The sequence below is a fragment of the Tympanuchus pallidicinctus genome, unplaced genomic scaffold, assembly GCF_026119805.1.
Source record: "Tympanuchus pallidicinctus isolate F22 unplaced genomic scaffold, pur_lepc_1.0 scaffold8, whole genome shotgun sequence".
In the NCBI taxonomy this organism is placed as follows: domain Eukaryota; kingdom Metazoa; phylum Chordata; class Aves; order Galliformes; family Phasianidae; genus Tympanuchus; species Tympanuchus pallidicinctus.
Window position 1 is genome coordinate 54,465,026 of NW_026294802.1, and position 27,401 is coordinate 54,492,426.

The window sequence follows — 27,401 nt, forward strand, 5'->3', positions numbered from 1 at the left end:
TCCTTTCAGATTAGAGTCTATAGTCAGATGAATATTGGATGATTTCATTACATACAAATGCAATCAACAGTTTTGCATAAATTTCTCCTCTTTTCTTGAGTTTCAATTGACCTCAGCACCCGTGGAGGCAGGCGCAATACACATGTAAATGAGCTGGCGTTGCTGCAAAGACACGGATGCGAGAAACAAGATAAACTGTCAGATAATATTTGGGATTTTAAGAGATCAAAAAAATACTTCCTTGCTCAGCCAAGCCGTGAAAATGGCACCTTCAGCTGCTGGGAATGAGCTTTTGTGTTGCTGTGGGTCCGGCTGTGGGCAGCGATGGGAGCGATGGGCAGCAGCGATGCTGTCGGCAATGAGCAATGCAGTGGATGCTGCCCAGCACAGCTCCGGTGGGAGCAGGGCCCGGTGGGGACACGGGCACGTGGATGCCAGGGACACTCACTGCAGCCCAGGACTGGGTGGCCAGCCCTGTTCCAATGGGGTCAGCACGGCCAGAGGGTGCTCAGCCCATGGGCAGCCCCATGTGGGACGCCTGTCCTGGGCACTGCTGTCTGGGCAGTCCCACTACCCCCACCAGCACATAACAGTGCCTTTGAAAAATATTTAAACCCGCACTCCGCACTAACAATCAGGGCTAATTTAAACAAACTGTAATTAAACATAAAGGACCTCTTGGTAGGAAAGTCAGGGAAAACTGTCAGTGGTTCCTTTGGCTGCGGAGCCCTCACCTCGAAGGACTGATCTCAGTGCTCCTGTGAGCAAAGCAGCACTCCCACACTCGCTTTCGGGGGCTGGTGAGGAAAGAAGCTCTTGGGTTTCTTTTGATACCTTTTTGCGCTAATCTTCTTAACAGATTTTTAATTGATGGGAACAGAGCACTTTGCAGCCGTGAAATCTATTGGTGTAATTGCTGGTGGATTAGTCCCATTAAGCACACAAATTACCTGTCTCCAGGCCACCGGCCCCACCAGGGAGCTCCCCGTGCTGGACACACTGAGTGGCCCCATTCTGAAGCAATTTTGATAAAATAAACTCTCTAATCAGGTAAATAATTCCATAAGGGAAATTGTTGCCTTCCCGCAGCCCCCTCCTCCAGCAGGAACCTGGCTAGTTTCAGGGGAACGGAACATGCCTCCAATTACAGACAAACCTTCAGCTCGAAGGGAGAAGCTCATGGCACATGGGACCCCCTTGAAATGCAGCGTCCGAAGAATTAAAGCATTTAAGCTGTCAGCCAGAATCTGCCCGAGCCCTGATTACCTGGGGGTGACACACGGTGTATTTAGGTTCATGTCTGCTGCAATTTCCTGGCCCCCAGCGTTGATGCTGAGTGACTGCGTCCTGCCCAGGGTCCCTGACACGTGGCCTCAGTGCGGGGACACCGACCTTTGGGGCAATTAGGGACATCCCTCCTGCAGCAGGGGAAGCATGCGGTGCCCCTGAAGAGCCACTGTGTGATCACGGCTGTGCCCATTTCACAGCCACACTCACTGAAGCCACATGGCTGTGCCTGTCCCATTTCTGGCAGGGAGGACCCCTTTGTATAGATGACATAGGGCTACTCCTCCTGCGAGGGATGGGAGACCCTTGACTGCCCCATGGGAAGTAGAGAGCAATGGGGCCACGCAGGGGCCAGCACCCACACTCACAGGGAGGGCTGGGTGCTAGGGCTGGGGAGAGAACCCTACACTGCAGGTAATTGGCATCAGATGCTCCCTGACCTGCTGCATCCAGCGGGAAGCTGGAAGCATTTATTTGTCTGAGCTCTATCTGTGCGCGGGAGGCGTTGGCAGTGGCGGAGCTGGGCTCAGTGAGCCTAATGAGCCAGGCTGAAGATGATGAATATGATTGCTGAAAGCGTTTTCCTGAGTCCTTCTTTCCTGGGGCTCAGGTTACGAGTTCCCAGACAGCCTGTCCAGCCGGGGCCTTTCAGCTCTGATTTGTAGCCCCCCAAACAGCGCCTGTCAGCTCCCTGTCCTGGGGAAGTGCTTGGCCCTCATCCACCGTGCTGCAGGGAAGGGCTGGGACTGAGCGTGGGTACCGCAGACCCTGCTCAGCTCCGGGGAGAGCTGCGACCCTGAGCTGCCCCACATCTCCCGACAGGAGTGATACTGTGGCGTGCTCGTGGCCATCGGTACTCATTGTGGCACTCTCGGTTTTCCCCCAGGGTGAAGCAGCACAGCGATGGCTCTGGCTCCTCTGCTGTCAGCCCGGCGTTGCCTCGGGATGGATCTACCCCCGAATCGCATCCCCACTCAAAGAGCTCATACAGGGTTGCACAGAGCCGGATCTGCCCGTGGGTGCTCAGCTCTGGGGACGCACACCTGCAGGACCCCAAGCACAGGGTGGAGGAAGCGGGGCTGTTGGCTTCCAGGGCAGCTCCCGCACGGCACACCTCCGCTGGGACAGAAGGAGCTCTGCGGTGCCGACCCTGCCGGTTCGGTGTCCCTGTGCCACCCCCGGCACAGGTAAAAGCTCTGCTGCAGCCCCCGGGAGAAGTCCCAGTGAGGGAGGGCCGAGAATTGCTCTGAGCCTCCCAGCGCTCCTCCCGGCTCCGCGCTGCCATTGGCGGTGCTCTGCTGCCTCCCTACGGAGCCGTGCAGCTCGGCACGATGCACACGTGGGTGATGGCGAAGGCCGTGTCCCCTTCCACCGCCCCCGGCTGCGGTGGAGCGACGGCGGAGCGCCCACACGGCTCCGCACCGGTCCTTCCCGGAGCCGCCCTCCCAGCCGTGCCGTATCCGCCGGCCCTCCCGCCAAGAGCCGTGCTGGATGCAGGCAGGGCTCACCCCGAGCGCAGGAGCAGCGCGCGGTGCTCCAGGAGGCTGCACGGCGCCCGTCTGATTGGTGCGGAGTGGAGCGGTGCGGAACGGTGTGTAGCCGCTCTTTGTTTTGGGCTTCTGCAGCTCTGATAGGTGACAGCAAAGCCCCAGTAGCCCCAAACGCGGCTGCTGCCCTCCACCTGGAGCAGCCCGGACGGTGCCACCAGGCCCGGGGATGTCCCCCGCCTGCCGGCCCGATCCTGCCCCGCGGGCACCGGGCTGGGAGCAGCGCCAGGCGGGAGGCACGGCGACGCTCCCGGTAACCCCATTTGTTCCGCCGTTGGCGGCTGCGGACAACCCCCGGGGTGCCGGGCTCGGACACGGCGCTGCCGCCCGAGCTGTACCGCCGCCCCCGGGGCACGGGGCGGGACGGGACGCGGGGACGCGAGGAGCGGGGCGCGGCCCTGGAGGAGCGCGGGGTCCCCCCGGGGGCCGGGCTGGAGGCGGCCCCGTGCCGCCGGGGGCGGGAGGAGGTGCGACAGGGGCGGGGGCGGCGGGACCGGGCCGGGCAGCGCGGGACGCGGCGGAGCTGCCTGTCGCCATGGGCGGTGGGTGCCGGGCCCGGGTCCCCCCGGCCGCGCTGCTGCTTCTTGTCACCCACGCGATGCTGCTCTGCGCCGCCGGGAGCGCCGTGGCCGCCGGCACCGGTACGAGGGGACGAGCGGCGGGGGGAGACCCCGAGGCGGTGCCGGGGCGCGGGGGGAGCCGATACAGGGAGTGCGGGACCGGGAGCGCCCGCGGAGCGCGGAGCGGCGGCGGGGCCAGGGTCTGCGTGACGGGGGAGAGGGCGTGGAGAGGTCGAGGCCCCTGGCGCTGTCTCTCGCGGTGGTCTCGGGGCAGGATCGCGACCGTTGCCCCTGCTGGTGCCCGGCCCGAGGTGAGGTCGTGGCAGTGGGCTGCGGGCGCTGCAGGAAGGGCCCCTTCTGAGCTGCCCCGACGGCTGCCGGCGGCCGCCTGGAGCTCCTGGGGAGAACGAGCGTCGTGCCCGCGGCTCTGGGCGCAGCTGCTGCCCTCTGACCCGCGCCTTGTCCCATGCCCGTGGCCTCGAGCTGCGCTGCATGCCGTGTGCTGGCCCCACGCTGGGCTCAGGCGTCGAAGGGTGAATGCAGCCATAGACCACGATGTGAAATAGTGCTGCCAGCTGCATCCATGTGCTGGCCTGGGCAGTTCCCTTCAGGTTTGAGGTTGGATGCCGACCGTGTTCCTCTGCTGTGAAATCATTTTCTTTGCTTCTACATTACAAGACCCAGCACACAGAACTTACGGGGTTTGGCAGTTCCTTGGTGAAGCCTTCATGGCAAAAGCAGCACAGGAGCGTGCTGTGCTGGGCATCCCTTGTGTGCTGTGGCTGTGTGTGCTGCAGGCGGTAGTGGTGACCCCATCACTACATGGCAGGAAGGGACAGAGACCCCATTGCAGAGGGCTTGGACTGCATGGGGCAGAGGGGCTGTAGGGATGGGTCATGGCCTCCTCCCAGCACCCACAGCCCTCCTGCAGTGCAGTGGCTGTTCCTGCACAGAAACAATGGCCCTAAGGTGGAGACTTCCCTGTAGCAGTGGGTGTGCGTCCAAAAGGGAACATGAGCCAGGCTCACAGGGCTGCTTTCATGCACCAAAGTGTGGCTCTGGGAGACAGTAGCAGGCAGCCATGCAGTGGGTCCCACAGGACAGGACCTGGAGACCTCTGGGGACAGCCAGCCCACGGCTGCTGGGATGGACAAACCATGATGGCACAACCCTGGTGCTGCTGGTGGCAGAACGGGGTCAAGACAGATTGCATCACACAGGGATTATCTCCCAAGCTTTGATGAGCAAAGAGAGCTGACTGAGAGATCGGGGGACCGTGCTGGGACCTGTGGTGCAGTGAACCCTGTGGATGGCTCCAAGCTCCTGAGGACAGAATAACCCCTGCCTGTTGGGTGCTTGCACATCTCCTCACCTCTTTGCAGGCAGCTCCTTGGCTCAGAGCAGTAACGTTTTCCCTCCTTCGAGACTTTCTCTGGCTGTGACCTGGGCTGGGCTCCCACAGCGTCTCTCTGCTTTCCCCTGCGGATATTGCCCTTGGCACCTGTCTGCTGCCTTCGCCTCGGGGCTGTGTATTTGTGTAGGAGCACATGTTTCTGCAGTCTAACAGAGCTTCTCCAGTTGCATCCTCCTCAAGCCCAGCCCTGTTCACAGGCACAGCTGTCCCTGGTGTCACCGCCTCAGCTGGGCTCAGACCCGCGATTCCTCCTGCAGATCTGGGTCCATTCCTACTACCTGCAGTCGGGCTCCCCGTGTGCGTGGTGCAGCTGCAGCCCCGCAGGTTGCTGTGCAGCCAGAAGCTGTTGCAGATGACAGTCTGGCTGCAGTGTGCTGGGAGTGGCTCCTGGGCCCAAGAAACCTTCACAAATCAGAAAAACAAGTGCGAACCGTTCACTGTCTTCACAGCTCGGAGCCATGTACACACTGAGAACGTTCCACCCGGTGAGCCCAGCCTGCTCATGATTCACCCCATGTCGTCAGTTTGGCTGCGGTTGGCGGAGCGGATGTTGACCCCAAAACGAGGCATTTTTCAGCAGCTATCTGGGCATTCGCCGGCTGTGCCGTCACGGAGGGGCTGCAGTCTGGGGCCGGGGGCGGGAGCAGCGTGTCGCACACCTGCGGCCACACCGCTGGATTCCTGCTCGGGGTGGAGGTGGCTGCTGCACGCCGGGACGCGCTCCGTGCCCCTGGCTGGGACGTGCTGCTCCACCCCGCCCGCGGGTCCCCACTGACACCGCTGTGAACCCAGAGCAGGCAGCAGCCTGCAGAGCCCTGGGCACGGAGCGGGGCTGCACTTGTAGGTGTCGGTGTTTGCAGCGGGGTGGAACACGGAGCTAACGGGGCAGCAGCACTCTGAGGATGCTTCAGCTGAGCTGCACCGTGGCCGTGCTGGCGAGTTCAGTGCTGTGAAACGACAGGGGAGTGGTCTGAAGTTAAATTGTATGAGATAAATAAGGACCTGCTGCTGCTTCCACTCAGGGATGTGACAGCATTTGGAGACATGGAAAGGTGCAAGGTGAAAGGGAGCTCGAAGGAAGGGCTGGGAGCTGCACCCTGTGGGCTAGCCCCATAGTGTGATGGTTCAGGGTCCCAGTGCTGAGAAGTGCCCTGAGATGTCTGGGAAATTGCAAGGCTGCACATTTAGCTTGATTTGTCAGAGATGTTTGGTTTTAGCTTCAATTTCCAATGGAAAATGTATTGTGCCAGTCTGCATGAGAGCCTGGTTCCAGACCCTGCAGAATTTGAACCAGATCAGGCAGAGCCCTTAGGGCTGGGAGTGCAACCCCCACAGCAGCTGTGGATGGACACTGATGGTGACAGTTCCCAGTGCCTTTGAGCAAAGTCTGTCCCTCAGTGCTGTGTCCACCAGGCTCCCCGTGGCAGCTCCTGCTGGAGGCAGCTGCGCACTGCGTGCCAAGGACGGTTTACATAGCACAGCCCCACCGCAGCCGCTTCCAGCTCCTGGGCTGCCCTCTCTGCAGCCCCATCGTGCTTCAGCTGTCCTGTGCTGCTGCAGCTGCCTGAGTGCTGGCAGACTGGGGGCGTGATGCCACAACACGGTGCTTTCAGGCTTCTCCCTGCACAGCCCCCAGGGCTGCAGTGACACCTCCAGCACGGCCCAGGAGGAGCTGCTGGGATGGACTGGGACCTCAGCGTGCCCCCTGTGACCACAGTCGCACTGGCTGGGTGATGTCGTGAGGAGGGCAGGACGGGCGCTTATCTGGTAGCTGCAGCCAGGGTGTGCAGGCAAAGGGGCAGCTGTGGAGGAAGCAACCAGGCTAGGGCTGGGAGGAAGGAGCCCAGCAGTCAGCCCCTTCCTCCACTCAGAGCAGAAAAGCCCTGTGCCAAAGCAAACTGCGGCCCGGACAATTGCCGTTATTAATGGTGGTGTTTGCAGGGATTTCTGCAGCTCTGGGGCACAGCAGTCCGTGCACAAGGCTCCATCAGTGCCTTTCTGCTGCCTCCTGCTGCGCTGGGCTTGGCTGTGTGCAGGGCAGCACGGCCCCACTGAGGTGCAGCAAAGCGCCCAACACGGTGGCACTGCAGGTGGATGGTGACCTCTCCTCTCTCCCCCCAGTCAATCCATGCTGCTATTACCCCTGCCAGCACCTGGGTGTGTGTGTGCGCGTCGGCCTGGAAGGCTACGAGTGTGACTGCACACGGACGGGGTACTTTGGGGCCAACTGCACCTCACGTAAGTCCACGGCACTGTTCTGGGTGGGCACTGAGCTGTCATTGCCTGGTGCCAAGTGCTGTGCTGTGTTTGTGTCCCACAGCTGAGCTCTGGACACGCCTACGTGACCTGCTGAAGCCCAGTCCTGCCTTTTACCACTTTGTCCTCACCCACTTCAGGTGGCTCTGGGACATCATCAACAGCACATTTGTCAGAGACACTCTGATGAGGCTCGTGCTCACAGGTATGAGGGGTGGCACCAGGACTCTGGGCATCAGTGTGGGTATGGGTGGCACCAGGCTGGGTCACTTTGCTCTGCGCCACCTGCATGCAGGTGATGTTAGCAGTGGGAAGCACCCTGCACACAAGCTGAGCACCAAGCAATGGCTGCTGTCAGCACTCCATGTTCCCCCTATAAAGGGCTCTGAAGCGGCCGCACGAGGAGCAGCTGGTGGAAATATGGAGCTGGCCCTTGTTACTCATGTCCTTGCATTTATCACTTTGCATAAATATTTAGGTTCCAGCTCTTAGAGCCATAGGGACGTGTTCACAAGGATTTGGCTGTTGATTTCAGCATTTATGCATGTTTGTCGTCTAATTCATCATCCAGGAATCCATTAGTGCAGAAGCAGAAGCATCCGCTCATGCAGGGACCTGCAGCCTCTGATGGGGGGGCACAGCACAGCACAGCACAGCAGGACGTGGACTGGGATGCCTGAGGTCTGTGCTGCCCCGTGGCACCAACTCAGCTCTCTCCTTCCAGTTCGCGCCAACCTCATCCCCAGCCCTCCCACCTTCAACTCCCAGTATGGCTACATCAGCTGGGAGGCCTACGCCAATGTCAGCTATTACACACGCATCCTCCCACCGGTGCCGAAGGAGTGTCCCACGCCCATGGGGACCAAAGGTATGTGGTTGGCACAGGAACATGGAAAGTGATGAGCATGGGCTGGGTCTACAGAGCAGTGTCTGGCTCCTGCCTGGTGCCACACACTCGCTGCCTGCACTGTGCTGCAGTGGTTGAGCTGCATGGCACCAGCATCAGCCCCTGTCCTCCACAGGGAAGCAGCAGCTCCCTGACGCCCAGCTGCTGGCTGAGCGCTTCCTGCTGAGGCACAAATTTGAAGCTGACCCCCGGGGCACCAACTTGATGTTTGCCTTCTTCGCCCAGCATTTCACCCACCAGTTCTTCAAGACCTCTGGAAAGATGGGACGCGGTTTCACCAAGGCACTGGGGCACGGGGTGAGGGCTCAGGGCTCGGTGATGTGGACACACGGCGATGGGCCCGGGCAGGCTGCCGCCCCGCTCACACCGTGTGCTCCCACAGGTGGACCTGGGGCACGTGTATGGGGACAACCTGCAGCGGCAGCACCAGCTGCGGCTCTTCCAAGATGGGAAGCTCAAATTCCAGGTACTGCACGGCATGATATACTGAGATGCGTCTCGGTCCCATGCCCCAAGATTGCTGGAAGCCCACATCCCTCTGGCAGCTGCCAGGATCATGTGGCTTCCTCTCCAACTCACTTGCTGTTCCTGTTCCCCCGAGGTGGTGAACGGGGAGGTGTACCCCCCCTCTGTCACCGAGGTGCCGGTGCACATGGTCTACCCGCCTGCCGTCCCCAAGGAGAAGCAGCTGGCAATGGGGCAGGAGGTGTTTGGGCTGCTGCCGGGGCTCTGCATGTATGCCACGCTCTGGCTGCGTGAGCACAACCGTGTCTGTGACATTCTGAAGCAGGAGCATCCCACCTGGGGTGACGAGCAGCTCTTCCAGACAGCGCGGCTCATCCTCATCGGTGGGTGCTGCAGTGTTAGGGGCTGGGGAGTTCCTCTCACAGCCTGCTGGAGTTCATTGGCTTTTGTCTGTCAACAGATTTAGTTTTGAATGATTTAGCTAAAACTCTGAATAATTTCATTCTAATATTCTTTTCTGGATTCTGGATGGAAGTGACTTGGTGTGAGACTGCAGTAAAGCAATTAAGGACCCACGCCAACATGTTCTATTAAGCAGCATGCTGGGGTTGGCTTTCTCAAAAACCATTTCTGTTTCGGCAAAATGACCGTTTTTGGTGGAAAAGTAATTCAGAGAGAAATTCCCCACCAAGTTCCCCAGCGCAGAGTCAGGGGGGGCCTGCACTGCATGTGAGTAGCGCGCCCAGCCCAGTGCCCTGCAGCAGGGGGGTTGAGGGGCACTGCCCCCACTGACACTTTCTTCTCTCACCTCCTGCCCAGGGGAGACCATCAAGATTGTCATTGAGGACTACGTCCAGCACCTCAGCGGGTACTTCCTGAGCCTCAAGTTTGACCCTGAGCTGCTGTTCGAGCAGCAGTTCCAGTACCGGAATCGCATTGCGGTGGAGTTCAACCAGCTCTACCACTGGCACGGGCTGATGCCCGACTCCTTCACCATCCAGGGACAGGAGTACAGCTATGAGCAGTTCCTCTACAACACCTCCATGCTCATGGACTACGGTATAGAAGCCCTGGTGGAGTCCTTTTCCAGGCAGACTGCAGGAAGGGTAAGACCCTGTGCTGCTGGTGCATCCTGTGGGGCTGTGGTGTCCCGTCTGTGCTACCACAGTGCTTGGTGTGTGTGTCCAACCCACGTGTAGCATTTGCCAAATTTCCTGGCGGTGCTGTGCATGCTGTGGCCCTCCCCATGAGCAGTGCAGCCGTGGCAGTGCTGTGCGCTTGGTCCTGGGACGCTGCAGTAAACACGGTGCTGCAGCCAGGAGCGTGCGGTGCGCGGGAGGCCCCAGGCCAGGCTGTGCCGCATGGAACAGCTTGTCCCATACTGTTCTTTGCTGCCATCACATGGATGTTCTCTTCCAAGTGATGTATCAACATTTCTGACTCGTGTGAAGCAGCACGGCTTCCACACAGACCTGCTGCTCTCAGGACTCCTGCTGTGACTCCAAACCCGGCGACCCCCACCCCAGGGCCCGGGTGTCAGCAGGGCCAGGATGAGGCTGGGGTCTGCTCATGTGGGCATGCTCCTCCTCATCTTCTCCTCGTGCAGATCGGTGGGGGGCAAAACATCAACGCCAATGTGTTGGGAGTTGCCGTTGGAGTCATCGAGGAGTCGCGGCAGCTGAGGCTGCAGCCCTTCAATGAGTACCGGAAGAGGTTTGGCCTGAAGCCCTACGTGTCCTTCCAGGAGCTCACAGGTAGGGCCCACTCCCCCAGCTGGGCTCAGGGGCTGCTGGCCCAGCCCATGCTGAGGTCTCTGGGGTTCTCTCGGTGCAGGAGAGGAGAAGAAGGCAGCAGAGCTGGAGGAGCTGTATGGAGACATCGATGCTCTGGAGTTTTATCCAGGGTTGCTGCTTGAGAAACCCCAACCCAACGGCATCTTTGGGGAAAGCATGGTGGAGATTGGCGCTCCATTTTCACTGAAGGGACTTCTTGGGAATCCCATCTGCTCCCCAGAGTACTGGAAGCCCAGTACCTTTGGTGGAGCAACCGGCTTCGAGATCGTCAAGACAGCATCACTGGAGAAACTCGTGTGCCTCAACGTGAAGAAGTGTCCGTACGTGGCGTTCCGTGTGCCCGATGCAGTGGCAGCAGGTGAGACCGACAGCAGCCGTGCGGGTGGAGCATCATCCACAGAGCTGTAGCAGCAGCACAGCCCACACAGGTACGGCCTGGCCTCACCCAGCCCAGGGAGGGAACAGACCTCTGCCCGGTGCTGAGTGTCCCTGTTGTCCCTGCAGGCAGCGCTGGGGCCGGTGCTCTGCTCATCCTGTGCCAGCAGAGCATCCTGCCCTGGGTGGGCTCCAGCTCTGCCCCACACCAGCAGGGAGAGGCTGGTGCTCACCTTGGGAAGAGCTCGAGTGCTTGAGGAGACCTCAGCAGACCTAATCTTCCTACCACTGCCTCGCACTAAGCCGGCTTGGGAGCTCACTTGGTAAATCCCAGTGTCCCAGGATGCTCCTGGCCTCTCTGCTCCTCTCCCTCAGCTCCCACTGCCCACGTCTGCTGTGGGGCATCATACTCCAGAGAGCATGCAGCATGCAGAGCCTTCCTGGCCTCCTTGGGGAGGATGTGCTGCAGACGCGCTGCAGGCTGTGCTCTCACCTGGTTCCCCACAGCAGCCCTCTGTGCCTTCCATCCTGCCTGGCACTGGACAGAGGGTGACCATGCCAGCTGCCCAGCCCTGGGGAGCTCCCAGAGCCCTGTGTCCCCCCTCTGTACTGCTATCCTGGCATACAACAGGCTGCTCTGAGCTACCTCTGTGCACATCATCCTATAAAGACTCCCCCACCCTCTGCTCATTGCACTTTCCTGCATTAATAGCTCAGTAAACAACGTTCCAAAGGCACACCGCCTGCTTGACCTGCTCCACAGCACATGCAGACATAAGCCCTCACCAACAGCATGACGTGATCACTGGCAGCCAGGGCTGCTGGCCTTGGTCCCAGCCAGATCCTAGAAAATGGACCTCTAAAATAAACAATGTTAAAAACCACTCTCATTTCCTCCAAGTTCTCAGGCTTTCGCAGTGCAGAGACAGGCCAAGGCAGGTGCCTGGGACCCAGGTGGAGGTGGGGAAGGCTCAGCAGCACTCACACGGGGCACAGGGATTTCCTGGGTCCCAGCCCTTGCTGCAGTTGCCATGCTTGGGTGGAAGCATGGTCAGACAGCAAATGGCATCCAGTGAGAGCAGCACACAGCCGAGGACTGCTGCCATGTCCCCAGGCATCACCACGCACTGCGATCCGTGCACCGTGTGCTTCCAGTGTCACACTGGCAGAGCATGCCTGTGGCCTTGCTGTGTGCAGGGCTCCAGCTCCAAGCATCCTCCTTGTTTCGGTTAGGCCACAAGTATCCTGCTTTTGTTTGTGGCTATCACAGCCAGCCAGCATTGTTTGTTACCAGCCGATAAGCGTGCACATAGAGAGCTGTCTCAGTGCTCTGTGCCACCGAGGGGACGTTTCCCCAGGAATAGCACAGCCCCCAGCCCCCCCATGCTCTTTGCTGGTCCTTCAGCCCCTTGTTCAGCATCTCTGGGGAGCGCAGTGGCACTGTGTGCCTGCGGGCTGATGTGCACAGGAGAGCACTGTGCTGTGCATGCCGTGTGAGGAGCAGAAAAGACAACATCTGCTTGTGTTCGTGTGACCTGCAGTGTGTAGTCTAATGATTCACTGGACACAAAATTACCAAAGTGGACACTAGGAGGAAGAGATCTGCTCCTGCAGTGCTTTTAATAGTAGTTCTCTTTTTGGTGTTCCTACAAATAAACCCCCAGCACTCTGAAGGAGATGGGATGTGGCTGTAGCACCAGAACAGACAGGCACAAGGAAAAGCACAGCCCAGCAGCGGAGCCGCTGCCTTCCTCCATCTCCACAAGCAGACACAGGACTAAACAGAGCTGCACCACCAGGCAGGAGAGCCAAATTCACCTTGGCCATGTGTGTGCATTTGTCCTGTGCTGGAGAAGCAGCAGATAGAAAACAGGACACAGGAAGGACAGACTGCAAACACAGCGCATGTAACATGGCAGTAGAAAGAAGTGTTGCTCACCAAACTTTCACCAGCATTACTGTTTACCACTTACTGTCCTATTTCAGACGAGCAAACCAGGCTGAGTATCTGCAAACGATTAAAGGCAATAAATACCAACCTTGTTTTCCAGCACCAGTAGCTTTTTTTCCAAGCCCTTTTGCTCTGTGGACCTAATGGATTTAAGTTTGTTTCATGCTGTCACAACTGCAGCCAAAAATGTTCAGACTTGAGCAATGCCTGCACAGACTCTGCCAAGACACAAGGAAGGAAACCGACCGCAGCCGCTTTGCTCGAGACTCCCAACCTTTCACAATGCTTTTATCTCAGAGCAGTTTCACCAGATGCACTAAAAAAAGCAGCAGGGTGCTGGTGGGAGGAAGGGGGGGAGGAAAGAACAGGCAGATCCCAAAGGACAGTTTGCAGGTAGCTGCCCAGCACCCACCACCTCTGGGAGCTGCAGGGCGAGCTGCTGCCAGGGCACAGCATGGGCACAGCAACTTTCCCACTTTCAGCCAGTGTCTGGCAGCTGAATCTCATCCTGAATGTAAATTACAGAGGACTTTTGGCCAAGATAAGGCCTAATGCAAGAGACAAAATATCCAAGCATACAGCTTGTATCTGTACCACTGCCTGCTGCACCAGAGCCTTTCACAGCTCTGAAAAATGCTGGAACATCCCATCAAGTTTCTGCCCAGAACAGCATTTTGTGCTGTGCCAGAAAACATAGATGAAACATCTTTGGCAATATTAAAAGACTTCCTTTATTCAAAGTCAAGCAATTTAGTAGGAATGCATCAATAAAAGTGGAGTTCTGACGGTGATGGAACACAACAGCTTGGAGGCAAGGAGAGGCATCTGCCTCAAACCCAAATCCTGACGCTCACGGCCAAACCAGAATGTTTCAAAACTTTTATTGTAGGGACGTGTTGATACAATTTCATTTTAATTTCCATTCTCTAATGCATATATATCTATAATGTGCATATATATATGCATATACAATCCAGTTTTTAATCTGCAGGTAAGGACCTCATTTAAATTAAGATAAATAAAGCAGACTTTAACACTTCAACTAAAACATTTACAGATACAGTGTTAGTGAGCTGAAGTTCTAATTTGTATTGAATGGACAGTAACAAATTGATAACAAACCTATCCTAAAATCTGTTCTACTCTGCTATGCTGCTTTGCATGCAGTAAGAATGCTGGGTTTGGGGGCACAGAACTACTGGCTGGTCAGTTTGGAAGGATTTAGCTTCAGGAACAGGCAAAAGCAACAGCAGCACTCCAGCCCTGCTTCTCAGCAGCAAACACACATCTTCTCCTTACCCCTCTTCGCCCTTGTGCTCCTTCTTTTCTTTCAGATCAATGATGAATTGGATTCAGGCTTCTCTTACACGTCTTTTTCCCCCCTTTTGCTAAGGCAGCAGAAACCATCTGTCTCATACCTCAGCACCAAAACCTCATAACCAGGACTCAGTCACCTTGCTGCAGGCCATCAGATGGAGCAGCAGGAGAGGTTCTGATCCTGCTGCAGCTTTACAGCCTTGGGCCTCAACCCCTGCTTGGTACAAATAAAACTTCAAAGTAACTCAGACTCAGCTCTTCCCCCTTCAAACCAGCTTCTACTGTGGTGCTAACATGTGCCTGTCTGCACTGCAGACTGACTGAATCTCATCCTGAATACAAATCATGGTTGGTGTGACTTTTTTTTCTGAAATGCAGGATACCCACACTCTGACTTAATTTCAAGTAACCCGAATCTCTCACTACATTTTAAACTTTGGCTTTCTGCCACTTTCCTTAAAACAGCTACAAATGCTCTTTCAGCTATTTTTAATTACAAATTATTTACCCGTCTGCTTATACTACTTTTAAAAATAGTTTGAATACATACAACCATAAATGCTTATCCTTGTCCTAAGATCTATTCTTACTATGAACCTAATGCTTACAAGGAAATTTTTGCACTTCTCCCTGGTGCTCCGAAGCGCCTCACATAAAACTTGCAATTGAATGTAATCATTAAACATAGCATTACATCATATTTACGTAAGGACAGTCTACTTCCCTCAAAATTAAATAACAAACACAATAAGTCACGTGTGAGAAAGCAAACATAATATCCAATTAAGTGTCCAGGAGATGTAATTCAGTAACAACTAAGTACACAGTGCTCACATTCAGCGTGCTCATCTGCAGGAGGTGCAGGGAGATTACACCGTCATCTGGCCAGCAAAGCCTTGGCCCTGCTCTGCATCACTGGAGGTTTCCATGCTTGCATTCACTACACACTGCTAATGGTTTCTAATGCTGCTTATGTCACAGCTACAAAGTGCTAGACTTGCTGGAAGCAGGGTGAACTGCAAATGCAGTAGAAACCCTGGAAATTACTTCAGTTACTTCCCAGTATCACTACCTATAAAGTAAGTGGAGCACAAACAAAACAAACACACTTAATAACAACATAATCACTAACAAATGATAACAAACTTGCTGCAGAAGGGAAGCGCAATACACAGCATTCAGGAGCAATAACTTACTGAAAAGACAAATGGGCTCAGCCAGCACTGCTTGGCTTTTAATCTGCGTCCACAGTTTTTGGAGAAAGAGTCACCAGTGTCACTGTGCAACTTTCACAGCTACAATGCTTTCACCTCAACTCCACAGCATCTTCTCTGCCAGGGAACTCTGCTGATGCACTGTACAAGAAAACCCCATGCTCCCAGAGGGAGGAAAAACAGGACAGTGGCAACGCTTCTGATTCTGCCAAAGACTGTGCAGAAACCACGTACTGAGCTTCAGATAAGGGAGCTCCCGTTCAGGAGCTTGTCCACTGGCCCAGGGCTCACTTCCCACAAAGCCTTCCAGTCATCTGTCAGGTCCAGGGATTATTAATATTCAAAATGTATCTCAAGACCCAGCTTAAGCAGGCAATGTGCAGACAGATAGAGACAAACATCAGCACTTATTTAAGTTTTGAGGATTTCAGAGCTATTAAAAATCCTGAGGCTAGTAAGTCCCAGTTCTGCATTTTGCCAACAAAACTCTCCTTGATGCTCTGCAGGACGTATATTGGTTCTCTGTCTCTGAAGAGGCAGAGATTATTTTCTGCTGAAGTGACTGTCATGAACTCCAGTGGTAGGTATTTTAAAACCTACGTATGTTTCAAGAGCTGTACCAGAAGGAAGATTTTCCCATTTAAGTCTCAGACTCTCAGGTTAAAGAAAGAAGAGCCCTCTCCAGCTGAAAAGCAGTTTTCAGGATCAAGTTGTTGTTATTTGCAAGTGAGTACTAAACCAAAATTTGATGTCAACTGTTAGAACGACAGTTCCAAGAATGGGACTGAAAGCTGCAGAATGGAAGATGGGACCTTGCTGTGTTAACTCACTGGCAGCAGTTCAATTTCAGGTTAATAAAAGACATGGATGCCTAAAAACTTCATTACTGAATTGCGTTAGAACTTCATGCTTAGTAAAATACATTTTAACATGTAGCCCACTGAGTTAATTTAAGAAAACGTTAGGAATGCTTTAAATTATTTTGAACAAAATTTTAACAAGCAAAAATCCAAGTGCATGGAGGAGAACAACATACCCACACTACGAAAGTAAGGGAACAACCCCTAGCACAAGAACATCCCACAGTACAGCTACACCTACTGGCCCCCTGGTGTAAGAGGTTCAGTCTATTTCCAGATCACTGTCCTCACTGTAACACGCAGATGGATTATGTATAGAAGTCAGGAGCACTAGGTCTTTTTCTGGAAGCAGACCACACTCCTGCAAAAAAGCCTCCAGATCAACAGCAAAAAAATCTTCTCCAAGCTGGTCAGTGATCCGCACAAAATTGCCAATAAGCTCCCCTGCCTTATAGACCAGCAAAGCTGGCAGAGCATTACTGGTAAAGCGAGCGCTGGCACCAATGAGGGAACTCTTTACTCTGCAAAATTTAACTGTTGGATACTCAGCAGCCAGACAGATCATGCAGCCATTCAGGGATTCAGCGCCAGGGATGTCATCTTCGTAAATATGAATCATGATCAGAGTGCTCTTATGCTCTTTATCAACCGTGTCCAAAAACGCTTCTCCGCTGCTAATCTCAAAGACCTGCTTAAATTGCTGCCCACTGTACAGCTGCTGTCTCATCTCCTCCATTCGCTGCTTCCTGTATCGCTGTAAAAATTCCTCATCATCTTCATCATTGTGAATCATGTTATATTCTTGTAACGTCATCTAAAAATACACAGAAAGATACATGACAGAGAAAAAAAGACGACCTGCATCACTATATGGGTCTCTTACATAATTAATTTAAATCAAGAGGATTAATGTGGGTCACTCATCTTTAATAACAGGCAAGTGCAACCCACAAAGGCTCAAGCACCTGCTGTATTACACTCTATTTTGATCTAATTAGAAACCGTGTCCGGTGGGAACAGTGATTTCAGCCTTGGGTTTGCTAGTTCCCACATGCTGAACTAATAACTCAAGTGGCTGCTCCACGCTCCCACTTTAATTCAGGTTAATGGTAGCTGTGTGCTTTCACTAAGCTCTGAGCACTGATTTGGGTACCGTGCCTGACCTCAGATCTCTTCTCTTTCACCAGCTTTTTCAATGAGCTTTTAAGCAAACATTTATTTGACAAAACAAGTACAGTACATTACCTCATCAGTAGAAATGAAATCATCAGTTCATGTTTTTTGTTTCTACTCGCCTGCTTTGTTAAATGTATCTACTGACCAGATAAGGATTCATATCTGCTCCATACAAGTAATGAAACAAAAAAATCCAGCAATTAAATGGCAATTCCTTTGTGTCATGTTACCTTTCCATTGATTTTTTCCTGAAGCTCTTTCTGCTTTTGCTTATCAGTCTCCTCATCTAAGTGAGATCTACACGTCATAGACAACTTCTTTATGAGGCGCTCCATTTCTCTGCGCTGCTCCTGTCTCTGTTCTGTCTCCAGTTGTTTAAACCTTCGCCAGTCGTTAATGACTCCTTTTGGACCTGAAATTGAATATGCTGGCATTTAACTATAATACAGTAACAAAATTACATCTCTTGGTTAAAATTCCAGTAAGTTTATAGAAGTCAGCAGTAAATCAGCAGGCTTATCATAAGGTTTCTGTACAGCATGCAAAATGCTGTAATGAAAGAGAAGAATAGACTTGCCGTTTGTCCTTGAGTTTATAACTGTTTTTGTCCAAAAAGACAAATCTATCTAGCTGAGCTACCTTCAGAACTGTGTTGAAGGTTAACTCAGATTAATATCTAGGCCTTCAAGAACCCCACAACTGCAGGAATGACTCAAATATACCTGAAAATAGGTCTTTTGTTACAACAACAACAAAGCAGGAAACCACACAAACTTTCCAACAGAGAAAGTACTTACAAAGCAGTTAGTGTGCTATGGCAATACCTGTGTTGACTGCACTGCCATCGCTGCTAAGCTCTACCTCCCCAACGCTGTCGGGAATGGAGCTCTCCCCTTCTTTGTCTTCCTTCTCGCTGTCTTCATCCTCACCCTCACTACTGCTGTAATAATACTGTAGCTTCTCGCCCAGCAGTTTATCATCCAACGCAGTCATTACGTTCTAAAGAATAAACAGAACAGACCACGCACCTCTTAGCTGTGCAGCACAGGATACCACCTTACACGTACAACAGCAGCCTTCATTCCTTCTGAGCAGCTTCTGCCCACACAGGAGCACTCAGGGCTCACCCCCACACGTCCGACACGTGAGTGAACTCTTAATGACAAACGTATTTAAGTTAACACTCAGGATGAACAAAGCCCTACTTTGTGTCTCAGCACTCAAAAAGCCGCAGTTATAAAGGCTGTTTCTGCAGCGAGGCACACGAGTGGATATCCACGCGTTTTTATCCACGGAGAACGAATTTCTAAGCGTGACTCGGGAGCCCCATCCGCCTCCACCACAGCCCTGCAGGCAGGCAGCCCAGCGACGTACCGTTCAGTTTCCGAGAGCGGGAATCGTTCTGCCGGCGGTTCCTCGGAGCAGGCAGCGGGCTCAGCAGCGCTCCTGCGGGGCTGCCAGCAACACCTGCGGGGAGATCCGACCGTGAGAGCATCGCACAGCGATGTGCCAACAGCCGCGCCCCGAAATAACGCACTGCGGACAAGCAGCGCCGTGCCGAGGAGAGCCGCGTTGTGTTTAACTCAAGAACACAAAACCACAAAACACATCGAGCGAGAGTGGAGGCAGCGCAGGCGGTGCCACAACACTGCGCATAGCGGCTGCAGGCCGAGGGTCCGCCGGCACGGCGCAGCACTGCACTGCACTGCACGGGAACTCAGCAGCACAGCACGGCCCGGCAGCACAGCACCGCACGGCAGCACGGCACCGCACGGCCCCGCCCCAGTCCCCCCCCCTCTCCCCCTCCCCCCCACAGCAGGCAGCTCAGACGCTTCCGACGCGGAACCCCGCGGGGCCGGCAGCGCTCCTCGCGCAGTGCCGAGGTTACCGAGGAGCCCGCGGTGCCGCCAAGCCCCGCCGGGCCCCGTCCAACCCGCCCCTCCGAGCCCGGCCCGGCCTGACGCCTCACCGCCGCCCAAGGCCTTCCGGAGCGCTCCGCGCGGGGCACGGCGGGACGGGGCGGGGCGGAGCGGGGCAGGGCGGCCCGCTGGGCGGGGAGCGCCGCTGGGTGGAACGCACGGAGGCGGTTAAGGTGGACAAATAATTTTTATTTGTGCATGCAAATACATGTCAATACTGCAAACTTCTTCCATCGATTCTCTCAAACACTGAAAACCATGATGCTCTACTCTGTGACCGGCCAAAGCTAAAACCTCTTCACTTCAGTGCTACAGCAAACACGCACGGCCGCCCCGCGCGGGGCCCCCCTACTCTAACACGAGGGAACAGACGAGTCGGGAACTCAAACCGAAATAAACGGAATAGAATTTACTCCCCCATATAACCCCATTTCATTTTACAGATTTTAAATTATAGTTTTAAATAGAAGCTGAGAATGCGCCATAAAAATGAGCATTAAATCCATCGTAGCGATGGTGCCTGCTTTATACATGATGGGTGTACACCATCTTTTATTTCATTTACATTTCAATCGAACAATAGATTTGCAAAGAAAATGTCTAATACAGACGTAAAAATATTCACACTAGAGCTTCACAATCGGTTGTACAATTGACAAACAGGCCTCTTTTCCCAAACTTTCCAGCTAAGCAAATTTATAAAATGTAATCGATGCAACAAGAAAAAAATTTCCTTAAACTTCCAGGGAAAAGAATACGCAGTAAACAGTATAAATGCGGACAGCAGATGCTGCAAGCTAACCACAATACTTCGGAGTGGCTGTACAGTGGGGATGTGCAGTACAAATCAAAGCCACGTGTGTTGTATCACAACTACCGTATAATATACTTGTTTGCCCAGCTACGAAATGCATGCATCCCATGCCTCGGATTCACGGAGATCTACTCTGGGTAAGTCAATGGGCTCTGGGCAGCGACCCTGGCTTTCGGCAGCGAGAGAAGCAGGCTCCGCTCGAGTTCAGCCTTGGCGGCAACCTCTCGATCACGACTGGAGGTGCAGGGTACGTTTGGATTTGGGAATGTCAGCGATTCCTTTTTGGCTTTCCCCGTCACCGACAGCTCCCTTCCCTCGCTGTGCTCCCTTGCCAGCAAAGAGACGCACAGTGCTGCCTGCTGCCGAAGCGCCGCTCGATTATCCTGAAAACTGGGTTATTCCAAAGCACGTTTGTTGTGTTCTGCTTGCAGAAGAGGTCCCTCAATGAGAGGGAACTGCCTAACAGAAGGGATCAAACTACAACATAAAGAATGGACTTTTACATACTGTAGATCATTTCTCATTTTGTTACACTCTCAAATTCAACGTCTTCCTTTAAGCCCAATAATAATGAAGAATCTTGTTCACAAAGATGATCAAGGAGCTGCTGGCATACAGTGTCTATGTACAGCAACAGATACAACTTGACAACTTGTGCTTTAAGAAAGCAAACAAAAACATGTTTGGAACTATTCTGAGTGTAGATAGTTATTTTAAGTGTTCTTTCCTCAGCTGTTTCCTACCACTGTGCATTGCTTTGTACCTCATCCAGCCTAGTACACTATTATACAAGAACAGCATTCAGCTCTTGAGCAGAGGATAATTAAAATTGTGCAATAACACAATCATGTTATCAAAGCACTAAAACCTGCCAGATTAGACTTCTACAATGAGCAATTAAGAGCTTATTTAACAATCAGCTGTGTACAGTTTTTTTTTTTGTTTTTAAATCAAGTGTCAAACTTCAGCATCCCTGTACTAGACTACCAAGAACCAATGCCAGTTTGCTTTGCAAAGAGTCTAACCTTTCCTTTGAAGGGTCTAGTATACATTCTACAATGCAAAATCTGCATAAACACTAAGATTCATTTCTTGTCACCTGTTTACAGGAACAAAATATCAGTAGCAGGGCTATCACTCTGCTATAATTATATGTTAAGAATGTACAGATAATTACTTCTCACACAAGCATTCTCCCAGCACAAGCATTAGTCTCTATTAAGACCTATGTGGAAAATGAGGCAAAACAAGGAATGAATCCAGGTAGTGAGGCAACACAATTAACTTAGATACTAATAATTCCTGTATCTCTTGCATGTGAAATCCCTGCTGTACCCCTAAGAGGGGAAAAGAAAAGAAAAAAAAACACAACAAACAAACTCGAAATGCTTGTCCAAGCAAAGCAAAAGAGCCAATCTCTTTTCCCCAATCTGCTATGGGCCTTTTTTTTTTTTTTTTCTGACAGCAAAGGTATCTTAGGCCAAAAGCTAAATGGGAACCACTGCTATTAATGCACAAAAATTAGTCATTATATCTCAGTGTCAGAAAGTAAGCCCTTCCATAGCCCAGAGGCACCTGATTTGCAACTAGACAAATGAATACATACTTGTTCATAGGGTCAAGGGATGAAACTCCACCAAGAAAGCCAGAACTGGGTTCCCACCTGTAGCTTCTACTTGTCAGGGCACTGGAGGGCATAGTTTCATGGCAAAAATCACACAGTCAGTGTTAGAACTGTAAGACAAAAGCTGGCATGCTATTTAAATGCCCAGGTAATTCTTTTGCCTGTCATTCTCTACATTAAAAATTCAAGAAAATAACTAGTCTCAGTTAAGAACCAACTCTCCATATAAAGTATATGGTCATCCTAGAAACTACTATATCATGGGACCTCCTGCTGCAGGCAAGAGTAGATAGATACATTTGTTCTTATATATGCCAATGTGGTTGGCAGGAATATGTTAGGCTTATGTAACTTCACTGGACAAACAGGCAAATGTGTGTAAGCAGCTTATTCCAATCCCCCTCCAGCAGAGCACAACCAAGTTTTTAAAACTGCAATTTTAAAATTAAAAAGTTAAGGTAAATACACAATCAATTTATGTAGTATATATTCACCCTCAGATCATGCTGAAGATGTTCTGTGGAGTTCTGGTGCACAGAGGGCTCTTTCCCTGAGGGCAAATAAGGACTTCTCAAACCTTTATATTTTCTCTATTTTTGTAACAAAATAGCAATTTAAAATTTAAAAATCTTTTAAAAAAATTACATCACCTTCAACATGGAAGATCTCACTGTTTAAATATCCATGAAAGAGACATACTTGTTTGCATATCTGTTTTGGAATTATATTGTACAGCAAATAATAGTATCTCAGAAGCATTTCAAAAGTAATATAAATTCATATTTACAGAATGGTCTTGGTATAAAATATACAACAATCATATTTATGTCTAACATTCTAAGTTAAGGTTAACATCAATAGGAAATAAATTAAGGTGACAAAGGTGGTCTGGTTCTTGTATCCATTCACTTTGAGTTGCAAGTGAAACAAAGCATCGATCTAACCCTAGCTATGAGGTGGCACTGGCTACAGGAAGGTTCAGCAACAGCCAAAGGAAACTAAAAGACTACTTGACTGTTTTTCTACATACATTCCTTAACATTGGAGTATTAAATAGATGTGTAAGATCTTCCATACTGACACCAGAATATCAAAACTAACCCTTGATTTTCAGGTATATTTACAACATAATTATTTCATGGACAGGTTCATTAGGAGAGATATCAAACACCAATATTTACTCAGTCTAATCAGTAACCCTCAGGGAAATGCCAACCCCCACCCCCCAGAAACGTGCACAAAACAGTTATCAAAATCTTACCCGACCACATAGCTGTGATTTTGTAAAATAACAACTCAGACGACCAGTAACATGATCCTCTTTAAGCATTTTGCTAGCAGGAAAAGCCCTTACATGCAGTACACCTGGTGAAAGATCAGCTTGGCTTAAAATATTCCAGTACAATTTTCAGAGTGAACAACTTCACAGAAGTTAATAAAACAAACAAACAAAAAAGTAAAACTTGTCACAAAGAAAAGTAAGAGGACAAACAAGATGGTAATCATCAGGAGGGAGAGTCCTGCCTTCTTAAAAAAAAAAAAAAAAAGCTGATTAAAAGCTTCTTAAAAACCAAACAAACATCTGCCCAGGGCTCTACTTCGTGTGCATTTATGAAAGGAAAAAAAATATCTATCTTCAGCTGACATGTCTAACAGGATTCTCAGTCACATCTTAACAGGGCATAAATTCATACACTTCTCAGAGCTCTAAAGGTCAGATAATGCTATATTATTGTATTTTCAAAGTCTTTCAAAATAAGTTGCCACTGAACAAGCAAAAATTAAACCTGAATATAAAATTATGATTAACAACACTAAATAAAAGGTAATAACTGCCTTAAATTCCCAATATTTAGTTTAAATTAAAAACAAAACAGTACAAAAACAGCAATACCATCTTGTTAGTCAGTGCAAACTCTACATACAGGGTTTTCAAAGGAAAGCAAAGAGCACCTGATACTTTTTGCCAAGTCATCTGGATTCTAATCTGCAAGTTGAGAACCATTAATAAAAAAAAAGAACAAACTGCTGTTACATTAGTGTATAACCTCTCAGTATGACTGAAAATTGTTTTGTGTATAACTCGGGAGATCAATACCTAGTACGTTAGCTGGAGGACTTAGGCACTTGGTTTACTTCTGGTAACTTTACTTGGACAAGTAGCCTGTGTATGTGTGTATCTACAGTACTAAAGCAGAAATGTGTGTGTGTGTGTGTGTGTGTATGTGCACGGGGGGAGAAATGGAAACAAAACGCTGCAGCAAAGCACTGCATCACAGACCTGCAAATAATGCAGCAGTGCAAAGCTAATGGTGTGTTAACCCTGTAAAAAGTCTCAAGTCCAAATCCCCACCTCTCAGTCTTCAATCAGGAAACAATACTCCATGCAAAGTTCCACAACTAAGGAAAAAGCAGCTGCAACAAGACACAAGTTCTTCTCTCATGAAACAAAATAGAGACAAATAAGTTAGTCTTCCTTTCACTAGATGTATCATCGTAGGATCCTGCTAGTTTAAATAACTGAGTTGTTAGTTTTCTACAGAAGCCATTTTAAACAAGAATGGCTCAGATACCGCACCGGATTGCTACAAACTCATAAAAAGCTGCTTTAAGCTTAAGTAAAACAATGTCCAAATTCCATTCATCTGTGGAAAGTGAACGCCTTACCCTAGTAAAGTAAGTTTTTTTTCTTCAGAATGCTAATGCGAGAGGGGCTTGAAGTATCAAAGAGTCCACAGGAAATGCATGACCCCAATATTATTCTTTAAAAAAAATATACATTATATAATATATATTATATATATAAAAAGCTAGTGTAAATGCTTCCACGGTGTGGTCACAAGCTGGAAAGATGAATGCCTTTCAGCTGTTAACCATCCTGCCATTTGCAACAGGCTTTAAAAAGTCATTTTTATCCTCAGACATAATGTGAGCAGTTTTCAAAATGAGGCTGCCAACACTGACTGATGTGCTGATGGGCAGGCAGCTTGCATTGCTAACAGATGTTGTGATCGGCTGACTGAAGCAAGAAGTTACGGGCAGGATTGTTTTCTGCTCCTCCCTGAGGAGAAAAATAAGTTACACAAATATTAAACAAGTACATGCACAAGTATCCAGAACTGAATTTCTGTGCATTAAATAAATAATGACAAACTCATTTTTAGAAACAGGAATAACATCTTACTATGGAAAGGTATGCTCAGGATGTTAAATGCAGTCTGCCTCATTTTCAAAGACTGCATTATACATTAAAAACTATAGAACATATAAACCTAAAATAGTGTATTTTTAAAACTACCTCTCTATAGAGATTTGTGCAAACAGTCTGAAACTCAACCTTTTGGAATTTTTCTAAATTTCTGGCAACTATAAAAATACTTTCAGATTTTTTGCTTACTGAGTAGTGAAAGGTATTTTTAACAGCTGTGACCTGTTCCAGCACACGATTACAGCAATGCATACAAACAATGGTACCACCCTATGACTTTCACATTTGTGACCTCATTTGACTTCTTAACAGGTTCTTCTCATTTCACCACGTATACACAATGCAGATGTCTAACCCAAGTCTGAATAGGTGCGCAGTTCATCCTTAAACACACAACTATTTTGCTGCTTCTGTTTGTCTAAAACTGGCAGACACTGCTGTTTTGTCTAACACTCACAGAATCACAAGGTCTTCACCTAAACTTTGTCTCTTCTGTTCCATAGATTCTTTCTGGTGCTGCTTTAGTGGATGCCCATTCTCTACAGTTGTTCCATTGAGCAGCTGATCATCTTGAGAACTGATACCTAGCTGTATGTCCAGAATCTCCTATAGGAAGAAGGAAAAAATGTTATTGATGATGTAGCTACCAGTTTTAGATTCTCCTATTGTGCCCTCCTATGTTAAACTGATGGAAATTTGAGTTTCTTCATTAGACTCCTTATTTTTTACATCATATAATTGGAATATCTACTGCATTTTGTTGTAGGAGAGCCCATGATGCTTCACTTTTGCCTATCACATCAGATATCTTTAACACAGTTTTGTGGGTTTTTTTTGTTGGTTTGTTTCTGTTTTTTAAAAGTAGTAATATGCTGTAATTTAAATTCTTAAAAGGGCTGAAATTCAAACAAAATCTTTTCAAGAAGCTCCTTAGCTGCAGACATTTCAGGAGCTCTTTAAGCATTGCCATCTTCTCACAGCTTTAAAGTTGACATGAGAAGAGGCAGATTCCTGATAAGATTTATAATTTATATCTAGATTCCACATTGTTTGAAATTACAGAGAACTCCAGCAGCTTAGCATTGGTAATGTCAGCAGCCAGGTGTCTGAAATATGAGACCCCTGGTGTTAAAAGAAGAGAAATGCTTGATATCACTATAAAAAGGAAGACAAAAGGCTTTGCTATCAACATAATCTATTACATTATGTTAGAAGTTTTTAAATAACTAATCAAAGGATCCTTCTTAGACACACGTTTTGCAACTCACTTCTATTTGTTCACCCTGCCCATCAGGTTCATCTGTATCAAGGGCAGATAGCTCCAACTCGATGTCTCGATCTGGCTTTGTATCAGCACAGTCTTCACTATAATCAGTCTGAAAGAATGAAATACTTTCTGTAAAAATCACGTTGGCTTTCCACCTGCTTCCCACAACAGTCATGTATTGAAATGAAAATTGAAGGTGTGTTTCTAGGACACAACATTTGTGTGACACAAAGAGCTAAATGATAAAAAAAAACAAATTGAACTTCAGGTATAGACAAAAGAGAATACACAGCAAAATCTATTAGCAAAGTATTGAAAGAAAATAAATACCAGAAAGGAAATTTCTGTAGAGCTCATTAAGATTTAGATTTCTAATGTGTACAAGTAGAGCAAAGAGTAAAGTTCACACTAAAATGGATGGTCACATTTCCACTTCCTCACGCCTGGAGTAGCAGAACAGCCAGTCCAACTACTTGGTTTACAGAAATAACCGGGTGCAAAAACAACAGCAACTTAACTTGCACCAAATGCTTTACAAGTATTTTGGAACATCAGAATTAAAAATGTGTCTGCGTGCATGTAAGCCTCAAAGATTTGTTTCATCCCAATCACCCCTTGCTTTACCTCACCATTCCTCAAATCAATTTCCTTGCTTAAAAGATTTAAGGTAAGTCGACTGCCTTCATCTAGAGAATTCCACTTCTGTTGCATGGCTAGTGCATTTGCCTCTCTCTGAAGTAACAATGAGTTACTTTTGGCCTATGGAAAAAAACAAACAAACATACCAATTACCTATAGCTACACTTAAACCAGGTTCTGGCAAACAGCAATAGAAATCAGGTCACAAAAAGAACAGCTCCCTCTTCAGACATATAACTGTGCATTCTTTTAATGTCCAATATCTGTCCTGTCCTGCATTTGCAGACATTTATCAAGCCCACTACTTCCTACCAAAACCACCCTTACTGATGTCAGTGAATCATAAGAAGTGTTCCAGTACCAATGTCTAGGTATCTCAGTGATCGTTTTATTAATATTACCACTTTCTGCAGATTATACCAAGAAAACTAATTTAATGTTATTTATTTAAGTATGTGGTTTATCTGATCTTACCTGCTGTAATTCAATACTTAATAGATCTCCAGTGCTGGAATGCTTCCTGTGACCAGACAAATCTGTAACTATGAATCTGTCCCTTTGAGAGAAAAGAGGTAAAAATCAGGAATTGAAAACGAATACTCTAAATCAAAGGAACTGAAAGGACTGTTTTGGCCTATCATTATTAGCTTTTTGTACCAACTAGGCGACTAAGGTAACAAGCTCTTCAAGGCAGGGGAGCACAGGGGGGACATATTAAAAGTGTCCCAGGCAATATGTGAAGCAAACATCCTTGTTTTAAATGTAGATGAAGAAGAAGAAAACCTGAGAAACTACTCAAGATCACAGG

General features: G+C 49.7%; 3 protein-coding genes across 7 annotated transcripts in view; 1 reads left to right on the top strand and 2 right to left on the bottom strand.

Annotated features, from left to right (window-relative positions):
* Positions 1-3,327: 3,327 nt before the first annotated feature.
* Positions 3,328-12,642, top strand: PTGS1 (prostaglandin-endoperoxide synthase 1). Of its 2 annotated transcripts, XM_052667595.1 has the most exons (11): positions 3,328-3,475; positions 6,930-7,046; positions 7,129-7,269; positions 7,789-7,932; positions 8,087-8,268; positions 8,354-8,437; positions 8,573-8,819; positions 9,256-9,542; positions 10,043-10,190; positions 10,270-10,657; positions 10,734-12,642. In XM_052667595.1, the coding sequence occupies exons 1-10, from the start codon at positions 3,370-3,372 to the stop codon at positions 10,635-10,637; spliced, it is 1,824 nt and encodes a 607-aa protein (XP_052523555.1). In that variant the 5' UTR covers positions 3,328-3,369; the 3' UTR covers positions 10,638-10,657; positions 10,734-12,642. The 2 variants fall into 2 exon arrangements, with proteins under 2 accessions (XP_052523555.1, XP_052523554.1); XM_052667594.1 differs by lacking the exon at positions 3,328-3,475 and having other exon boundaries at positions 5,564-7,046.
* Positions 12,643-13,262: 620 nt separating this feature from the next.
* On the bottom strand, positions 13,263-19,160 carry PDCL (phosducin like). 2 transcript variants are annotated; one of them, XM_052667596.1, is made up of 5 exons: positions 19,092-19,160; positions 18,497-18,589; positions 17,947-18,121; positions 17,353-17,534; positions 13,263-16,760 (listed from the first exon to the last, which is right to left on the bottom strand). In XM_052667596.1, exons 3-5 carry the CDS (start codon positions 18,113-18,115, stop codon positions 16,209-16,211), a joined length of 903 nt encoding a protein of 300 aa, XP_052523556.1. In that variant the 5' UTR covers positions 18,116-18,121; positions 18,497-18,589; positions 19,092-19,160; the 3' UTR covers positions 13,263-16,208. The 2 variants fall into 2 exon arrangements, with proteins under 2 accessions (XP_052523556.1, XP_052523557.1); XM_052667597.1 differs by having other exon boundaries at positions 19,011-19,096.
* Positions 19,161-19,209: 49 nt separating this feature from the next.
* RC3H2 (ring finger and CCCH-type domains 2) overlaps positions 19,210-27,401 on the bottom strand; it is a 28,273-nt gene continuing 20,081 nt past the window's right edge. For 2 of the 3 annotated variants that reach the window (XM_052667591.1, XM_052667592.1), the window contains 5 exons: positions 27,068-27,149; positions 26,579-26,713; positions 25,956-26,063; positions 25,145-25,293; positions 19,210-24,540 (listed from right to left, as the gene is read on the bottom strand). In XM_052667591.1, the coding sequence (XP_052523551.1) occupies positions 24,342-24,540; positions 25,145-25,293; positions 25,956-26,063; positions 26,579-26,713; positions 27,068-27,149 (673 nt within the window). In that variant the 3' untranslated portion in view covers positions 19,210-24,341. The remainder of the gene's footprint in view (positions 24,541-25,144; positions 25,294-25,955; positions 26,064-26,578; positions 26,714-27,067; positions 27,150-27,401) is intronic. The other variant, XM_052667593.1, reaches the window with a different exon arrangement.

Excerpts from the sequence above, each read along its gene's own strand:
- PDCL (XM_052667596.1), bottom strand. The coding sequence starts at position 18,115 with ATGACTGCGTTGGATGATAAACTGCTGGGCGAGAAGCTACAGTATTAT. Across the intron at positions 17,535-17,946 it reads TGGCAGTGCAGTCAACACAG|GTCCAAAAGGAGTCATTAAC; the intron begins GTATTGCCATAG and ends ATTCAATTTCAG. Across the intron at positions 16,761-17,352 it reads AGGAAAAAATCAATGGAAAG|ATGACGTTACAAGAATATAA; the intron begins GTAACATGACAC and ends GTGTATTTTTAG.
- PTGS1 (XM_052667594.1), top strand. The coding sequence starts at position 6,734 with ATGGTGGTGTTTGCAGGGATTTCTGCAGCTCTGGGGCACAGCAGTCCG. Across the intron at positions 7,270-7,788 it reads GATGAGGCTCGTGCTCACAG|TTCGCGCCAACCTCATCCCC; the intron begins GTATGAGGGGTG and ends CTCTCCTTCCAG. Across the intron at positions 7,933-8,086 it reads CACGCCCATGGGGACCAAAG|GGAAGCAGCAGCTCCCTGAC; the intron begins GTATGTGGTTGG and ends TGTCCTCCACAG.